At 42.7% G+C, this 17,853-nt stretch overlaps 1 protein-coding gene across 1 annotated transcript in view; it reads left to right on the plus strand.

The window, feature by feature from the left end:
- Nucleotides 1-17,853, plus strand: part of SLC13A3 (solute carrier family 13 member 3) — a 74,741-nt gene that overhangs the window by 54,864 nt on the left and 2,024 nt on the right. The window contains exons 9-12 of the mRNA XM_027852304.1: nucleotides 575-672; nucleotides 2,955-3,067; nucleotides 6,158-6,319; nucleotides 9,750-9,887. Of these exons, the coding sequence (XP_027708105.1) occupies nucleotides 575-672; nucleotides 2,955-3,067; nucleotides 6,158-6,319; nucleotides 9,750-9,887 (511 nt within the window). The remainder of the gene's footprint in view (nucleotides 1-574; nucleotides 673-2,954; nucleotides 3,068-6,157; nucleotides 6,320-9,749; nucleotides 9,888-17,853) is intronic.

Below are 17,853 nucleotides of genomic sequence, written 5' to 3' on the forward strand. Positions count from 1 at the left end.
CACACACACACACACACACACACACACACACACACACACACACACACTCATACAGTGCCTTTCCTAGATGTTAAAGGAAGGGGATGATGCCTCCAGAGGCTTCCTACATAGCCCATCCCCACTCTCCAGCCCTTGCTGTCCTTTTCTGGTCCCCACAAGTTGGTTACTCTCCCCTTCACTGCCCTGTATGTCTTCTAGCAGACACCATTTCTTCTCCTGGGGTGGGGTGGGGAACTTTAAATGGGAGGAGGAAGGGAAAGGGGCAAGGTCCCCGTACTGGGGATGTTATATTTAAATTCTTGTCCTGGGAGCTGTTTCAGAGGAGGTGGTCAGTCAGTTCCCAGCCTTTCTGGGGGGTTTCTGAGGCCAGCAGGCTGTGTGCTGCAGCAGTGAGAGGCGTGTATCCCAGATTGCAGCCGAGAGCCAGTTCTGACAATGGCCCCTGTGCCCGGTGAATGGTCAGGAATGTCCAGCTCTCCTTTCATAAGTCCTCATTTGCATAAACCTTTGGAGAATCCCTCCATGCCCAGGCTTCCCCATGGTCCTCATGCCTTCTTTTTTCTCTTTTTTGTAGATTTCTTTCTGATGCTGTCACAGGCATCTCTATCGTCACGGTGCTGTTCTTCTTCCCATCCCAGAAGCCAGCTCTCAAATGGTGGTTTGACTTGAAAGGTGAGCCATTCAAGACTCGGGCCTCAATGGGGATTGACTGACAGTTACATTTACGACAACTTTCATTCATACACGGCCCGCTTCTCCCCCCTTTAAGGCTTATGTGAAGTGTTTTCCTCACAGCAGCCCTGAGACTGTAGGTCAAGCATTATTATACCCATTTTAAAGATGAAGAAACTGAGGCCCAGAGTAATTAGGTTGATTGGCCCATGATCACATAGATTGACAGTGTCCAGTCAGTGCTTAAATCCAGATCTTTTAAGTTAAATTCTTCAGAGGTCCAGGGCTCTTTCCATGTGCTAGACTGTTTCCCCTGGCCAGTCATAGATCTAGAGTGTTGGAGGAACTTTAGAGGCTATCTATTTCAACTACTTCATTTTACAGATGAAGAAACTGAGGCCCACGACAAGGGGAAGAAACTTGCCAAGTATCACACAGGCAGTAAATAGCAGAGCAGGGATTTAAACCCAGACCCTTAAGACTCTGAAACACAGTGTTCTTTCTACCACACCAGTGCAGCCTTTCTAGGAGCTCAGATTGCCTCTACAGATAAAACACCTGTAGGGATAAAACATCTAAACTAACCATAGCACTTGTGCTACCCTAGCAGGCGTGTGGTGAGGGAGGCAGGAGTGATCAGAAGACACCTTAGAACAGAGCATGGGCAGAATGGAACTTCACAGAGTAGAACGTCAGAGCTGTGAGACCTTCAGGCCATAGCATAAAAATATTCATCCCCATCTGTCGCAACAAGACCAAAGAGAGTGACTGAGCTGGTACTGATGCGCAAATGGCAAGACCAAAGGGCCATGTAGTGCAACAGGACATGCTGGTCAGATCAGGTCAGGTCAGGTCAGGTCAGGTCAAAAACCCAGGAAGGTAGACAAAGGTTTAGGAGAAAGCAGGAAGTTGACAAATCCAGGGTCCAAAAGGGCAGTTACTCAGAAACAGGGGAGCCTGCCAAAGTGTATGAGACTGAGATTCCTCTGAGGTCCAGCCTGGGGAACCCATGCTTATCCCTTCCTTACTTCTAGGGTCTGAGACTTGCCCAGGATCACGTAACTAGTTAGCTACGCCATTCAAATGCACAAATGATGTTGTTTCAGGACCATATCTCCTACTTGTGGGATGTGGTCAGTTTTGGTGTTTTGAAGGTCACAAATAGAAAGAACTCAGGACTTGCATCCAGGAGACTTAGGTTTGAATGTCACCTTTAGTGCTTCCTAATTGGGACTGTGAGCAAGTCACCTCCCTCTCTGAGTCTCAGCTTCCTCATCTGTGAAATGGAGCTAATAATCCATCAATTATTTACCTCATAGGGTTGTAGGGAAATGAACATTGTATTATTATCATAGAATCTCCAAGTTGGAAATGACTCCAGAGGTTTCTAGCCTAATCTATATTTGACAAGAGTCCCCTCTACAATATTCCAAGTGGTCAACCAGTGTACTTGAAGGCCTCCAGTGATGCAAATCCCACCACCTCCCAAGACACCCTCAAATTCCACTTTAGGACATGTGGAGTAAGCTCCGATTATGTGCCATTATGTGCTTAGCCTTGCTAAGCACAGGGCATATGAAGAAAGGCAAAAAAACACTCTCCCTGACCTCAAGGGAGGTCATTTGCTTTAGAATGCAAACATATGTAAGTAACATGTAAAGATGTAATTGATATGCAAAACATGTCAATAAGTAGGTCCCAATCAAATTTATCCAGAGTAGATTGGGGGTGATTTTGAAGGGGGAAAGCACCAGCAGCAGAAGGCCCCAGGAAAGCCTCCTGTGTAGAAGATCTGAGTCTTGAAAGAACCAGGGAAGCCAAGAGACAAAGTGGGGAGGGTGAGCCTGCCAGGCATGAGGAATGACCAGGGAGATGAAGAGTCATATGCAAGGGACAGCAAGCAGGCTAGTGTCACTGGAGGGGGTTTTCAGGGGGCAGTAGAGGGGGACAACCGTCATTACTGGAGGCTTTTCTATACATTGAGTCTATATCTGCCTCCCTACCACATCCACCCTTTACTCCTTTTCCCTCTGGAGTCAAACAGAATAAATCAAATCCTTCCACATGACAGCCCTTTAAATATTATTGTTAGCTAAGGATATTTAAGCTTGCAAGAGAGTGGTCCCATCACTTTGGAAAAGAGTTCTCCTAACATCCTGGCCTATTCATGGAAGCCAGCATCATTGGCTTAGTTCCTGACCCTGCCTGCGCACTGGGTTCTACCAAGCACGAGCTGCGTCCTCATGTTATGATTTCCTTGGGGGGGTTGTTTCTCTGCCCAGCTCCCAACACGGAGATGGAGCCCCTGCTGACATGGAAGAAGGCCCAAGAGGCGGTGCCTTGGAACATCATCCTCTTGCTGGGTGGGGGCTTTGCAATGGCTAAAGGATGCGAGGTAATGTCCTGCTCCCAGTGTTTGAGAGACCCCTAAGCCGCCCCTCAAGCTGGGGCCTGACCTCAGGACAGACCGAGGAGAGGCAGCTCTCTTTTGTTCGGTGCTGGCTGCAGGAAGTTCTAGGGGCAGGGATAAGGGGGAAATCATTGATACTGGCACGGATTCCCCACTGCTTCCCTAAGGTGCATTGTTAAACCAGGAGTCCTCAGCTGATTTTCAGAAGCTTCTTGGTTAAATCCTCAGAACTGGGGAGGGGGGGTTCCGGCTTCTGAGGAGGGAAGGGGTGATTTAAAAAGAACCTGGACTTGGGTATCAGGAGTCTTTGAGTCTGGGAATTGGCGCTGCCACCTAAAGACCGTGTAACCTTGACTGAGTGATTTCCTCTTTCATGATCTGTTTCCTCATTGAAAAATGGGAGAGGAGATTGGACAGCATCACCTCCAAAGTTCCTTCCTGCCAGACATTCTGCATTCTATGTTCTAAGATCTCTTCCAGTTCTAATGTTCTATGTTTTAAGATCCTTTCTAGTTCTGACATTCTGTGATTAGAAGTCTGCAGTAACCAACCACGATCAAGAAAGGGTAGAATCGGAAGCCCTAGGTTCAAGTCATTTACTAGCTAGAAAGCTCTGGAAATCATTCAATTTTTCTAGGGTATAGTTTCTTCTTCTGGAAGATGGGGTTAATTATACCTGCCTGGCCTCTGTCCCAGAGTTGTTGTTAAGCCCAAATGACATAATGGATGTGAAAGGCTTTTGTAAACTGTAAAGCCCTCTATGTATGATTATAGATCACTTTTCTTTGACACTTTACAGTTTATACAGCACCTTCCTTACAATAGTTTTGCAAATTGTCTCTATTTTGTGGATGAAGAAATTGAGACTCAGAGGGAAAAAGTAACTTACCTATGGTCACCAAGGAATGAATAAGCATTTTTAGGTGCTTACTCTCTGCCATGGTATATGAACTCAAAAGTGAGACAGTCCCTGTCCTCAAGGAGCTTACATTGTAACAACATACATATAAGGGGATGGTGGTCAGCAAAGGCTGTTTTGTTTGGGGGAGTCACAGAGATGGTGTGTTGATTGGCAAGCTCCTTCTAGAAACAATAGGAGTGTGGTTTTGATTATTGTTCCCAGTGCAAGAAGATGATTGGGATGAAGTATATTACGTGTGTGTGTGTGTGTGTGTGTGTCTGTTGGGGTTGGCCAGACAGAGTGACCTTTCACCAATCAGGACATCATGGCCTCAGGCCAGAGTCCCAAAGTGCATTACCAAGGTGGAAGACAAAAGGAGGAGAGAGGCCTGGATGTGAATGTTATCGCTGTTATCCTCTGCCTCACTGAAAGGCCTGGCAGAACTATCATTCAGAGCCCCAGAACCTTTACTCTCAGGGACCCACACATGATTTCCAACCATAATCCTGTCTGTTTTCTATGTGTGCAAATTGAGACCTGCTGAGAGGTAGGGGTGGTGGTGACCTGGCTCATACCCAGGGGTGCATTGGGAAAGAAACCCTCCTGTTTTGGGTCCAGCTCCAGGGAAGATCTTTGGACTGATTCCCTCTCCTCCCTTCCCCCCGCCATCCCACAAGGCATCGAAAGCCTTGGTCATTAACATTCTACTTTGAAACTTCTACTATTTGGTTAATTGGATACCACATCGGTCCCTTCTGGGCCAGAGCCAGAGGCTGACAGAGGGGAAGCAGAGGCCACATTCCTCAACCACCTCTCCCTGGGATCTGGAGAGGGGGGTAGGGTGCTGGAGAGAGGGCTTGTTCTCTATCCATTCACTGACTATTTCTTCACTAACTCACCACCAGGCAGTGAGTGAGTCATGGGCAGAGCCCTGAACTCTGAGCCACAGGAGGTGATGGGCTCATGGGATTCTAGAGAAATCCGAAAGAGTCTACAGTCACAGAACCACTGAATCATAGTGGGAATAATTAGAGGGAACCTAGTCAAATCCTGGCATTTTACAGATAAGGATCCTGAGGACCAGAGAAATCAAGTGGTTTGTGAAAAGTCACGAAGGATTAAGCGAGATGCTATTTGTAAAGTACTTAGCACAGTGCCTGGCACATAGTAGGCATTTAATAAATGCTTGGTCTTCCTCCCCATTCCCCCACCCTCATCCCTGCCACCAAAGAAATGAATGGTTGACCTAGGATGTGAAAGTGCTGCATCTTCTGATTCTAAGCCTAAGTCTCTAACCCCCTTCATTTTACAGATGAGGAAATTGAAGCCCAGAGATAGAAATGGACATTCTCAGTCATACAGCTAGCTAGCAGTGAAGCCAAGACTAAAACCTAGATTTCCCATGCTCTTCCTACCAATCCATGTTGTCATTCAGTCCTCTTATCCTAGGCCCTGTGGGAAGCCACAGGGAGTCAATACATTAAAGGGCAAGTGGGTCTTAGCCTTGGTAACAGGTGGAAAAGTCAGAATTCAAAACCAGGTCTACCAGTTCCAAATCATTTTTCTTAGGTCCTGGCTATGGCAGTCACAATCTATGTGACCTTGGGCAGATAATTCTCAACTTTAAGCCTTCAGTTTCTTTATCTGTCAAATAAGGATAACTATATCTGCCAAAACAACTTGGGAGAAGGGTACCTATACATGAAAAATACAAAGCACTCTACAAATAATGGATGGGGATAGGGACTAGATGTCATTTCATTGATATAGGGAAGTTCAAGATGAGGAAACTTGCTCCACCAATGCAGGCGAGCACCTTCTTTGCTACTTAGAGACTTAGTGATTTGTTCAGAATGCCAGGAGATTGTGACTTTGCCAGGGTCACACAGTCATGATGTGTCAAAGATAGGATTTGAACCCAGGTCTTCCTAGTAACAAAGCCGGCTCTCTACATTATACAAATGGAAAGAATTATCGTGTCAATCCATAACCAAATCAATCCATATAAGAGGCGTTCAATTCTTTAGCACTTTGGTAAATTACTCCCTTTGCTAATGAGGAAACAGCCATATTGCTAGTGTAGAACCAATCAAGTGCTTCTCCAGACTCAGTTGGTAGTGGGAATGTTGGTGGAGGGGTAAGTGCTTAAGGTCCTCTCTTCACTTCCATGGCAGGAGTCAGGGCTGTCAGCATGGATAGGTGGGCAGCTGCATCCCTTGGAGAATGTGCCACCAGCCATTGCAGTCCTGCTTATCTCTGTGGTGATCGCCTTCTTCACTGAGTTTGCCAGCAACACAGCCACCATCATCATCTTCCTCCCGGTCCTTGCTGAACTGGTAAGTGCCCCAAGAGGAGGTCTAAGAAGCTGTCATCCTCTACCCCAGCGCATGCATCTGGTACAAGTCAATGGGGTAGGAGTTTCTCTCCTCAAGGAAGGCCGGCCTATTCTGCCTGAAAAGAGATTGGGAGAAGCAAAGGCCATCTTGCCCACAGGCAGATCCCAGGAGTCTGTTTATACTGGTCTGATTTTAAGAAGCACCAGGAAGTCCCCTCCAACCAAAAATGTTTTTCCTACTCTTGATGGGCGGCTAGATGGCATACTGGATAGATTGCCAGGGCTGAAGTCAGGAAGACTCATCTTCCTGAGTTCAAATCCAGCCTCAGACACTCACTAGCTGTGTGACCCTGGGCAAGTCACTTAATATAGGGAAGTTCAAGATGAGGAAACTCGCTCCACCAATGCAGGTGAGCACCTTCTTTGCTACTTAGAGACTTAGTGATTTGTTCAGAGTGCCGGGAGATTGTGACTTTGCCAGGGTCACACAGTCACGATGTGTCAATTTTACCTCAGTTTCCTCATCTGTAAAATGAGCTGGAGAAGGAGATGGCAAACCACTCCAGTATTTTTGCCAAGAAAACCCCAAATGGAGTTACAAAGAGAGTTGGACATGAGTGAAAAGTGACTGAACAACAATACTCTTAACGATCATCAGACCCATTCCTTTAGGTTGAGCGCTGGGTCCTCTTTAAAAAAAATTAGCAATATCTTTTGTTTTTACATCACTTTCATTTCCACATTTATCTCTCCTCTCACCTACACAGTAAGTTAGTCTTTGAAAAGAAAAATTTTAAAGGTGAAAAGAAATAGTTCTTCAAAACTAACCAGCAAATCAACAGTCTGACAGGATATACAGTTTTCCTGATACACAGTCCACCTCTACAAAGAAGAGTGTGAGGAGCATTTTCTACCCTTTTTAGGGTCAAGCTTGAACACCTTAATTATTTAATTAAATTATTAAACACCCTAAATAAAAATATTATTTAAAAATCATACTTGTATAATAAACTCAACATATTATATGACAGAATATGTTATATAACATTAAATATTATATAATTATTTAAGTATGTGGTTATATTATGTAAGTATATAACATATTATAATAATCTATTAGTATATATAATGATAAATATATAGTTATTAAATATAAATATTAATTTATTGAAATATTTAAAATTCTTTTTAAGCCTACAGCTACTAAGTACCAGAATTAGAGTTCAAATCCAGGCACTTTGACTCTAAATCCAGTATTTTCACCATACTATGGTCAAAAAGGAGGTAGAGAAGGGAGGAGGGTGATGGTTACTTGTGCTGTTAGTCATGGGCTGTTTTTTGTTTTGGTGTGTTTTTTTTCCTCTCATAACTTTGCTCCAGCTTGTTCTAATGTTAGGATCAAGGTAAAACACAACTCACTGGAGGCCAGAGAGACTAATATCAGAGAATAACAGGAGAGAGCAGAAATTGCATGGAACTTGGATTTGGTAGCCCTGAATTCTTAGAATTAGAATACCAGCCCCATTCACTGCTAACCAGCTTGGGCAAGGTGCTCCCCATCTCTAATTTTTATTTCTTCCTCTGTAAAATGAGGGTGTGAGTTTTCAAAAGGAGAAACACAAATTGTTCAGAATTACTCTCCAAAATGCTCAGTTTCACTAATAATCAATAGGATACAAATTATGGGTTGTGTACTATCTCATGCAGCAAATCAGTCCCTCAAAAGCAATGAAGCTCACAGTTGTTGGAGTGAAGGAGAAGAAAATACACTCATACTTTGCTGGTAGAATTGCAAACTTGAAGAATCTTTCAAGAGAGTAATCTGGCAGTACACAGTAAAAGTTACAAAAATAATCATTTCATTCTTGGGATTATAACCAGAATGTGTTATCAAAAACAACAAAAAAAGATCATCTATTCAAAGATAGTTTTAATAGCATTGTGCATAATTGCAAAAACAAAAAAGCAAATTGTAAACAATCTAAATGTCTAAAAATAGAGGAATAGTTAAAGAAATTACGGTGCATTGGTGAAATAGGACACTATAACACAATTAAGACCAACAAGTATGAGGAATGCAAAAAATTTAGAAAACCTTTATGAAATAATACAAACTACTAAAAAGCAGAACCAGCAAATGGAATTCACATTATCAACAACTAAATAAGAGGAAAGGGCACTAAGAATGAATGAACATTATGTGAAGAAATGGACTATAAAATATTATTTAGTGTAAAAAAAATCATAAAAAGGAGGGGGCAGATTAAAATGCCCATACTTTTTTGACCCAGAGATTCCACTGCTAGGCATATAGCCCAAGTAGGTTGAATGACAAAAAGGTCCCATAATCACTGGAATATTTATAGCAAAAAAGAACTGGAAACTAAGTAGAGACTCATCAAATGAGGAATGAATGAGCAAGTTGTGGGACTAATATAATGGAATATTAGTATGCTATAAGAAATGATGAACAGGATAATGGCAGGGCATGGGAATACTTAAATGAACTGATGCAAAATAAAGGGAGCAGAATCAGGAAAACAATATGCACAATCACTGCAACAATGTAAATGGAAGCAATAAGAAGAAAACCACAAAACTGAATGCTGGGAGATCATAATGAGCAGGCTTGGCCCCAGAGAAGAGATATGAGAAGACATTGCCCATTTTTTCTTTGAAGACATGGGGGACTATGGATGAGGAACACTACAGATAATGTCAAACTTTCTGGGGTGTGCTTGCTAATTTTGAGCTTTTAAAAAAATCTTTTTCATTTTTTGCCATAAGGGATGACTCTCTGGGAGAAGGAGGGGGAGGAATACACTGGAAATGTTGCTGATATAGAAACAGAAGACATTGGGCTGGGGTAGGCTGCAAATGGTGGATTGATTGAGTTCAGGAGTTCTGAGCTGCACTGGCTGAAGTCAAGTGAGGCATCCTCACTAAGTACGACACTAAATATGGTGAGCCCTTGGGAGCAGAGTTCTATCAGGCTGCCTAAGGAGGGGCGAGTCAGTTTTGGCTAGAAAGATGGATCTGGTCAAAGACTCCATGCCAGTCAGCTGTGGGTTCAAGCCTGTGAGTGACTGCTAGTACTTCCAGCCAGGGTGAATAGGGAGACCCAGTCTCCAAAAAAAAAAACCAAAACTTTTTTTTAAAAAGAATGAATTAACAACAACAAAAAAGGATCCTGATGGAGACTTGGAAATGGTTGAAAAGTGATAATACTGTATCTGTTGAAATGCAGTTACTAAACAAGTTTAATTGATTGTATTGGTGCTCAACGTTAAGATTTTTAGAAAACATTTAATTTTTTTAAAAAATAGAATAATCAGGTGAGGGGGTTGCACTGGATGATGTTAGAGGCCACTTCCAGCTCTGACCTTCTGTTGGATGTGTGTTTTTTCCCTCCCTCTCTCTGCCCTCATCAGGCCATCCGCCTCCAAGTCCATCCCCTGTACCTGATGATCCCAGGCACGGTCGGCTGCTCCTACGCTTTTATGCTCCCGGTGTCAACGCCCCCCAACTCCATTGCCTTTGCTTCTGGACATCTGCTGGTCAAAGACATGGTAACTTCCTAAGAGATGGTTGTGAGCTTCAGCAAGAAGGGAGGGGCGGGCTGCTTAGGGGAGGTTGTGAAGTCAATGCCACTTCAGTGACCTCCAGGGCTGGAGCCCAGAAAACTAAACTGAAACTTGGTGAGCCTATGGAAGTGAGTCAGAAAGAAACCAGGCCTGAGAGTCAGAATACCTGGGTTCAAATCCCAGCTCTACTGCTCAGTATTACCTGTAGGACCTTGGGCAAGCCCCTTCCTCTTTCTGGGACTCAGTTTTCCCATCTGTAAAATGAAGAGTTTACACTAGATCAGTGTTCTTAACCTGGGATCCATGGACTAAAGGGCAAGTGAATAGATTTCAAGGGATCTGTGAATTTGAACCTTTTAATATTTTGATCACTGCATTTCCGTGTAACTGGTTTTCTTTGTATCTTGTGTAATTAATTTTCTGCCTTTAAGAACGTTCTTCTGAGAAGGTTTCACCAATCCACTCAAGGAGTTCATGCCACAAGAAAGCTTGAGAACTAGACAGTCTTCAGATTGCTCTGATATTCTATGTCTTAAGGTCCCTCTTCCCTCTGACAGTCTATGACTCTAGGATATCCCTGCCTTCTTAAACAGAGCAAACAATATTATTTAAGACTGGATGCATTGGATTCTTTGGTGTGGTGTAATGGAAAGAGCACTGGGTATGAAATCAGGGAATCTGAGCTCAAATCCGATCGTTGCTACTAACTACCTGGATAAGAAGCCTAACCTCTCTTATTAAGCACCTACTAAGTGCCAGGCACAGTGGTAAGTGCTGGAGATACAATAAATAAAGACAGTCCCTGCTCTCAAGGAGCTTACAATCTAATTGGTATTTTTTCTATGGTATCTCTAATCATAATTCTTAAGTTCCAAAGAGCCTGATCATTAGATACTAGCAGTGTAGACCAGTGCAATGGAAAGAGCATGAGATCTGAAGTCAGAAGACTAACCTAACCTTTCCTGATCTGTAAAATGGAGTTGGAATAGATAATGCCCCCGAGGACTTTTCTTGTTCTAAATCTATCATATTCCTCTCTTCCTACCAAGTCACTTAACTTCTGTCTGCCTCAGTTTCTTCATCTATATACTGGGGATAAGCACCTACCTCTTAGAGTTGTAAGGATGAAGTGAGATAATATTTGCAAAGTGCTCTGCAAACCTTAGAACACCATCAAAATGCTAGCTATTATTATCATCGGTGGACATTTCGGGGTCATAGATTTGTTTCAATATTTCCCTAGGTCTAAGAAGGTTGAAGAAGGCAGATTATCTTTGAAGCCTTCATCATGTATAATATAAAGCAAAACATAAATGGTTTATTCTTTTTTTTGTTTAAAATTTTTTAATGGTAATTTTTATTTATTTTTTTGTTTTCAACATTTACTTCCACAAGATTTTGAGTTCCAAATTTTCACCCCATCTCGCCCCTCCCCCATCCTAAGATGGCATGCATTCTAAATATCCCTTCCCCAAGTCTGCCTTCCCTTCCATCTCTCCCCCTCTTCTCTTATCCCCTTCCCCTTCAATTTTCCTGTAGGGCAGGATGGATTTCTGTATCCCATGTCCTGTATTTCTTATTTCCCAGTTGCATGTGAAAACATTTTTTTTTAAAACACGTGTTTTTAAAACTTTGGGTTCCAAATTTTCTCCCTTCCTCCATCCCCACCCACCCTCATTGATAAGGCAAGCAACTCAATATAGGTTATATATGTACAGTTATACAAAACACTTCCATAGTAGACATGCTATGAAAAACTAACTCTATTTCCCTTAATCCTATCCCATTCATCCATTTATTCTATTCTTTTTTTTGACCCTGTCCCTCCTCAGAAGTATTTGCTTCTGATTACTCCCTTTCCCAATCTGCCCTCCTCTCTATCATTCCCCTACTCTCTTGTCCCCTTCCCCCACCCCATTTTCCTGTAGGGTAAGACAGATTTCCACACCCAATCAAGTGTGTATGTTATTCCCTCCTTAAGTCAAATCCTATGAGAATAAGATTCACTCATTCCCTCTCACCTTCCCCTGTTTCCCCTCCACTGTAAGAGCCTTTTCTTTTCTGTTTTTTTTTTTGTGGGATAATTTACCCCATTCTACCTCTCCCTTTCTCCTTCTCCTAGTATATTCCTCTCTCACCCCTTAATTTTATTCTCCAGATATGACCCCTTCATTTTTAACTCACCCTATGCCCTCTATCTATCTATCTATATCTATATATACGTACACATAAATTTTTCCCCTCCAACTACCCATTACTGACAAAGGTCTCATGAGCTATAAATATCATCTTTTCATACAGGAATGTAAACAGTTCAACCTTAATAAGTCTCTTATGATTTTCTCTTTCCTTTTTACCTCTTCATGTTCCACTCGAGTCTTGTATTTGAAAATCAAATTTTCTATTCAACTCTGGTCTTTTCATCAAGAATGCTTGAAAGTCCTCTATTTCACTGAATAACCATTTTTTCCCCTGCAGGATTATACTCAGTTTTGCTGGGTAGGTGATTCTTGGTTGTAATCCTATCTCCTTTGCTCTCCAGAATATTTTATTCCATGACCTGTGGTCCCTTAATGTAGAAGCAGCTAAATCTTGTGTTATTCTGATTGTGTTTCCACAATACTTGAATTGTTTCTTTCTGGTTGCTTGTAATATTTTCTCCCTGACCTGGGAGCTCTGGAATTTGGCTACAATATTCCTAGGAGTTTTCCTTTGGGGATCTCTTTCAGGAGGAGATTGGTGGATTCTTTCCATTTCTATTTTGCCCTCTGGTTTTAAAATATCAGGACAGTTTTCCTTGATAATATTTTGAAAGATGATGTCTAGGCTCTTTTTTTGATCATGGTTTTCAGATAGTCCAATAATTTTTAAATTCTCTCTCCTGGATCAATTTTCCAGGTCAGTTGTTTTTCCAATGAGATATTTCACATTGTTTTCTAATTTTTCATTCTTTTGGATTTGTTTTACAGTGTCTTGATTTCTCATAAAGTCACTAGCTTCCAATTGCTCTATTCTCATTTTTAAGGAAGTATTTTCTTCAGTAATCTTTTGGACTTCCTTTTCCATTTGTCCAATTTTGCTCTTTAGGGCATTCTTTTCCTCATTGTCTTTTTGGACCTCTTTTGCCATTTGGGTTAGGCTATTTTTTAAGGTGTTATTTTCTTCAGTATTGTTTTGGGTCTTCTTTAGCAAGCTGTTGACTTGTTTTTCATGATTTTCTTGCATCACTCTCAGTTTTTCCTCTACTTCTGTTACTTGCTTCTCAAAATCCCTTTTGAGCTCTTCCAAGGCCTGGGACTGATTCATATTTTTCTTGGAGGCTTTGGATATAGGAGCTTTGGCTTTGTTGTCTTCTTCTGGTTGTATGTTTTGATCTTCTTTGTCACCAAAGTGAGATAATATAGTCTGACTCTTTTTGCACTGCTTACTCATGATCCCGGCCAATTAATTGCATTTTAAACTCTTTGTTAAGGTAAAAGTCTGCTTCCAATGTGAAGAGTGTACTGTCCCAAGCATTGGGGATTTGTGCAGCTGTTTTCAGAGATACTTCTAGGGACCTGTAAATTTTCAGTTCTTCCAAGGTGGTATGATAAGGAGCGAGGTGTTTCCTCTCCACCCACAACAAACTCCACTGCACCAACGCTCCTCCTCGACCCAGGACCACCTCTCAGAACTGTGACCCAGATCCAAGCTCTGGTAAAGCAAGAGATTCCTGTCTCAGCACTGGCAAAGAGATTCCTGCAATCCCCCTCTGATCAGCCACTCAATTCCCCCTCAGTCTGTGGGCCGAAAGCTCAGGAAAAAGCTGCGGCCCCTGGGCTGCGCTTGAGACTTGTGGCTGAGACCTAGCTCCTCTCTCACTGCCGTCACAGACTTTTCCCACTGACCTTCTAAGTTGTCTTTGGCATTCAGGGATTGAGAAGTCCGGAAACCACTGCAGCTGCCCGAGATTCAGCCCTCTGAGGCCTGCTCCAGGGTCACTGCGGCCTGCTTGCCCACACCCAACTGTGCTCCTCTCCCCGCCCAGCATGATATACCTTTCCAATCAACCATCCAGGCTGTCTTTGGCTGGAAATTTGTTTCACTCTGTCTTTTTGTGAGTTCTGCTGCTTTAGAATTTGTTTAGAGTCATGTTTTTAGGTATTTGGAGGGCTTTGAGAGAGAGCTCAAGACAGTCACTGCTTTCCCTCTGCCATCTTGGCTCTGCCCTCATAAATGGTTTATTCTTAGCTGTGGCCCTATGCCCCTACCCTCTGTGCAAGAAAATGCTAAATGATTATACAGCAGGTCATCAAATGATGGACAGGAAAGAAAGTGTGCCTTAGTTTCCTTAGCTATAAGAAGGTGGGAGCCTGGACTGTAGGGTCTTTAAGGGCCCTTCCAGAGACATAGATGACGAAAGGGAGAAAAGAGAGAAAGGGAAGAAACCTCTGTTTGAACATCACATACCTCCTTCTGTTCTGTTTCCAGGCCTGACTGGCAGGAGAGCTTATTTAAGTGCTAATTAGTGTCAGGCCAGGGCCAGGAGCCTGGGGAACACTCATTAGTGCCTTTCCCACTCAGTAAACCTCCCTCCAGGGAGGTCTTGGTGCTGGATTGCTCCTCCCTGAATCTGGGTTCCATGTTCTGGGGGCGGCTTTTCCTCTGATAAGTACCTCCATTCTCTGTACTGACAGCCTCCATCTAGATCAACCCAGGAGCAGACAGGCCCCAGGCTTCCTGGATGACTTGTCTTTCAGATGTGGCAGCCCTCAGGATTTAGAGCTGGAAGGACCCTACACACTTAAAATTCAGAGTTTCTGAGGGACTTTTAGAACATAGAATGTTAAAGCTAAGAAGGGTTTTTAGGGGTCATGCCATTCAAACCCTTTAATTAGTTAATAGCAATTGAGGGAAATTGAGGTCAAAGAAGGGAATTGACTCCCTCAAAGTCACAAAGGTAGTAAGTAACCAAGCTAGGATTTGAACCCAGATCTTCTGACTCCAGATCTCATGCTCTTTCCATTACACTGGTCTACACTGCTAATATCTAATGATCAGGCTCTTTGGAACTTAAGAATTATGACTAGAGATACCATAGAAAGAATACCAATTAGATTGTAAGCAACTTGAGAGCAAGAACTGTCTTTATTTATTGTATCCCCAGCACTTACTACTGTGCCTGGCACTTAGTAGGTGCTTAACAATGTTTATTGGATTGGATTGGACTTTCAAAGGTAGGGAGGAGAGAAGGAACTTTGCTTTTTGAATAAGTTGTCTGGAGACTCTAAGTCTCTTAAAAGAAAAATCATTCCACTATTTGTCCCTACTGAAACCCTTTGTTTCTGTGTGGGTTCCAGAAGTATTATAAGACTTCTGCCCTCAAGAGGGTTAGAGTCTAATTGGGAAGACAAGTTGTACCCACAAGTGCTGGTTTGGGAGTTAGGAGACCTAAGTTCTGTTCCCAGCTCAGTTGCTAGTCTGCCATGTGACCCTGGAGGTCATTTCTCCTCTGTTTTCTCATCTATAGAATGAGAGGCAATCAGGTCTTCCTGTTTTTGTTTTTGTTTGTTTTTTGTTTTTTTTTTTTTTTATGTGAGGCCACTAGGGTTAAGTGACTTGCCCAAAGTCACACAGCTAGTGAGGGTTATGTGTCTGAGGCTGGATTCTCAAGGCCTCCTGACTCTAAGGCCAGTGCTCTATCCACTACATCACCTAGCTGCCCCATGATCAGGTCTTCTTAACTTGGGGGCTGTGGACCCACAACTGGTCAATGGATAGATTTTAGGGGGGGATCTGTGAATTTAGTTTAAAAAAGTTTTGATATCTGTATACTACTATAATTGGAGTTTTTGTAATCTTTTGTATTTTACTTTATGCACTTAAAAAACACTATTCCTAGAAGGGGTCCATAGGTTTTACCATAGAGCCAAAGGGGTCCATGTCACTAAAATGGAATCCTCTTGGTCTCTAAGAACTCTAACTCTGACATTTTATGTTCTGTGAAACAATCAGAGAGTGATTAAGTAAAAAATTATGTGGTGATGATGGTAAGGGCAATAGGAATTCAGAGGAGGACAGAGATCAGTATGGACAGCAAAGTTAGGAAAGAGGGATGGGATTTAAGCTGGGCCCGAAGGTTTTAAGCAGCTACCCAGGCTGAGACCTGCAGCACATCTACCTTCATTCCTTATAAGTGCATCTCTACCCTGACCGATATATAAAAGGTTTAACTGACAACTAACTAACACATAAAGGGGATACCGAGGCCCAGAAAGAGGAAGTAACTTTTTCAGATTCACAAAGATTCAGTAAATAGCTTAAGTAGGATTTGAACCCAGAGGGCAGCTAGGTGGAAAGTGGATAAAGGGCCGGTCCTGGAGTCAGGAAGACTCTTGAGTTCAAATTTGGCTTCAGACACTTATTAGCTAGGTTAACCTGGGCAAGTCACTTAACCCAGTTTATTTCAGTTTCCTCATCTGTAAAATGAGTTGGAGAAGGAAATGGCAAACTACTCCAGTATCTTTGCCAAGAAAATCCTACATAGAGTCATGAAGAGTTGGACACAACTGAAATGACTGAACAACCACAACTTCTGATCCCAAATCTTGTGTTTTTTCCTCTACACTGGGCTACGTTGCTAGAATCTGAAGCTCTGGGGTCAAGTTTATTCAACAGAATAAACTTTAAGTCAAAATGTTTACATTGGAAGCATATTTAATATGATTGCACATGTATAACCTATATCAGATTGCTTGCTGTCCTGGAGAGAAGGAAAGGAAGGGAGGGAGGGAGACAAATCTGGAACTCAAAATCTTAGAAAAATGAATGTGGAAACTATCTTTACATGTAATTGGAAAAAAAATACTATTAAGTGCAGGAAAAAATGTTTACATTGGAAGAAAAGGAGGAGACTAAGTAGGCTGAGAGGCTCAGCAGTCTTTCCTCACGAGTACAAAGGGGATTGTACCATAGGTACAGAAGTTCCGGTTCTAAATCATGAGATCTTTATTGTCTCCTGAGGCCCCTGAAACATCCTCTGCTTTGCCCAGAAATGTTTAACTCAGGCAAAAACTACAACTGGTCTTGTTTCCGTCATGCTTTACAGTTTACAAAGTGCCTTCCTGGAGATAGCTCATTGAGGTTTCCCATAGAACAGACAAGAAAACCAAGGTTTGTAGAAATGAAGGGACTTGTCCAAGGCCACACAAGTAACACACACTAGAATTGTCCCTCAAATTCAGATTTTCTGATTCCTGGTCCGATATTCCTTACCCTATGCTAGGCTGCCACTCCAAGGATTGAGAGACATTTGCTCACCAAACTCCTGCCTGACCTTCCACCCAATTTCCTCAGCCATGGGTTCATCACCTCTTGGGCCTGAGCAGCCAAGCACAGCATCCCGTTTCACAAGACATCTCTGGCCTTCCGCTATTTCGATCTTGGGCACCTCTGGTTCAACCAAGGCCAAGCTCACATCTACCCTGGGGGTGAATGGAGTGAATACCTTTGTCCTCCTCCCAAAGGGTATTCTGAATGTGCAGAGCAAAGTTTAACAGTAAATAAAGTCTGCCAGCTTGGAGATTCAGCCCCATGAGAAGCAGTATTGCATCATGGATAAAACCTAGACTGGGAATTGAGGAGCTTGGGTTCTAGATCCTGCCATTTACAGGCTGAGTGACTTTATCACTTCCTCTCTGAACCTCAGTTTTTCAATGCGGAAAATGAGAAATCTAAGTTAGATCATCTCTATGATCCCTTCCTGCAACTAAGTTTTATGTTCTGATGTTTCTTCCAGCCCTGCAAGTCTGTGTTCTAAGGCCCCTTCCAGCCCTGCAAGTCTGTGTTCTAAGGCCCCTTCCAGCCCTGCAAGTCTGTGTTCTAAGGCCTCTTCCTGCCTTGCTAGTCTATGTTCTAAGGCCTCATCCAGCCCTGCAAGTCTGTGTTCTAAGGTCCCTTCCAGCCCTGCAAG

This window comes from Vombatus ursinus, unplaced genomic scaffold (assembly GCF_900497805.2).
Source record: "Vombatus ursinus unplaced genomic scaffold, bare-nosed wombat genome assembly UNPS02000580.1, whole genome shotgun sequence".
NCBI lineage: Eukaryota > Metazoa > Chordata > Mammalia > Diprotodontia > Vombatidae > Vombatus > Vombatus ursinus.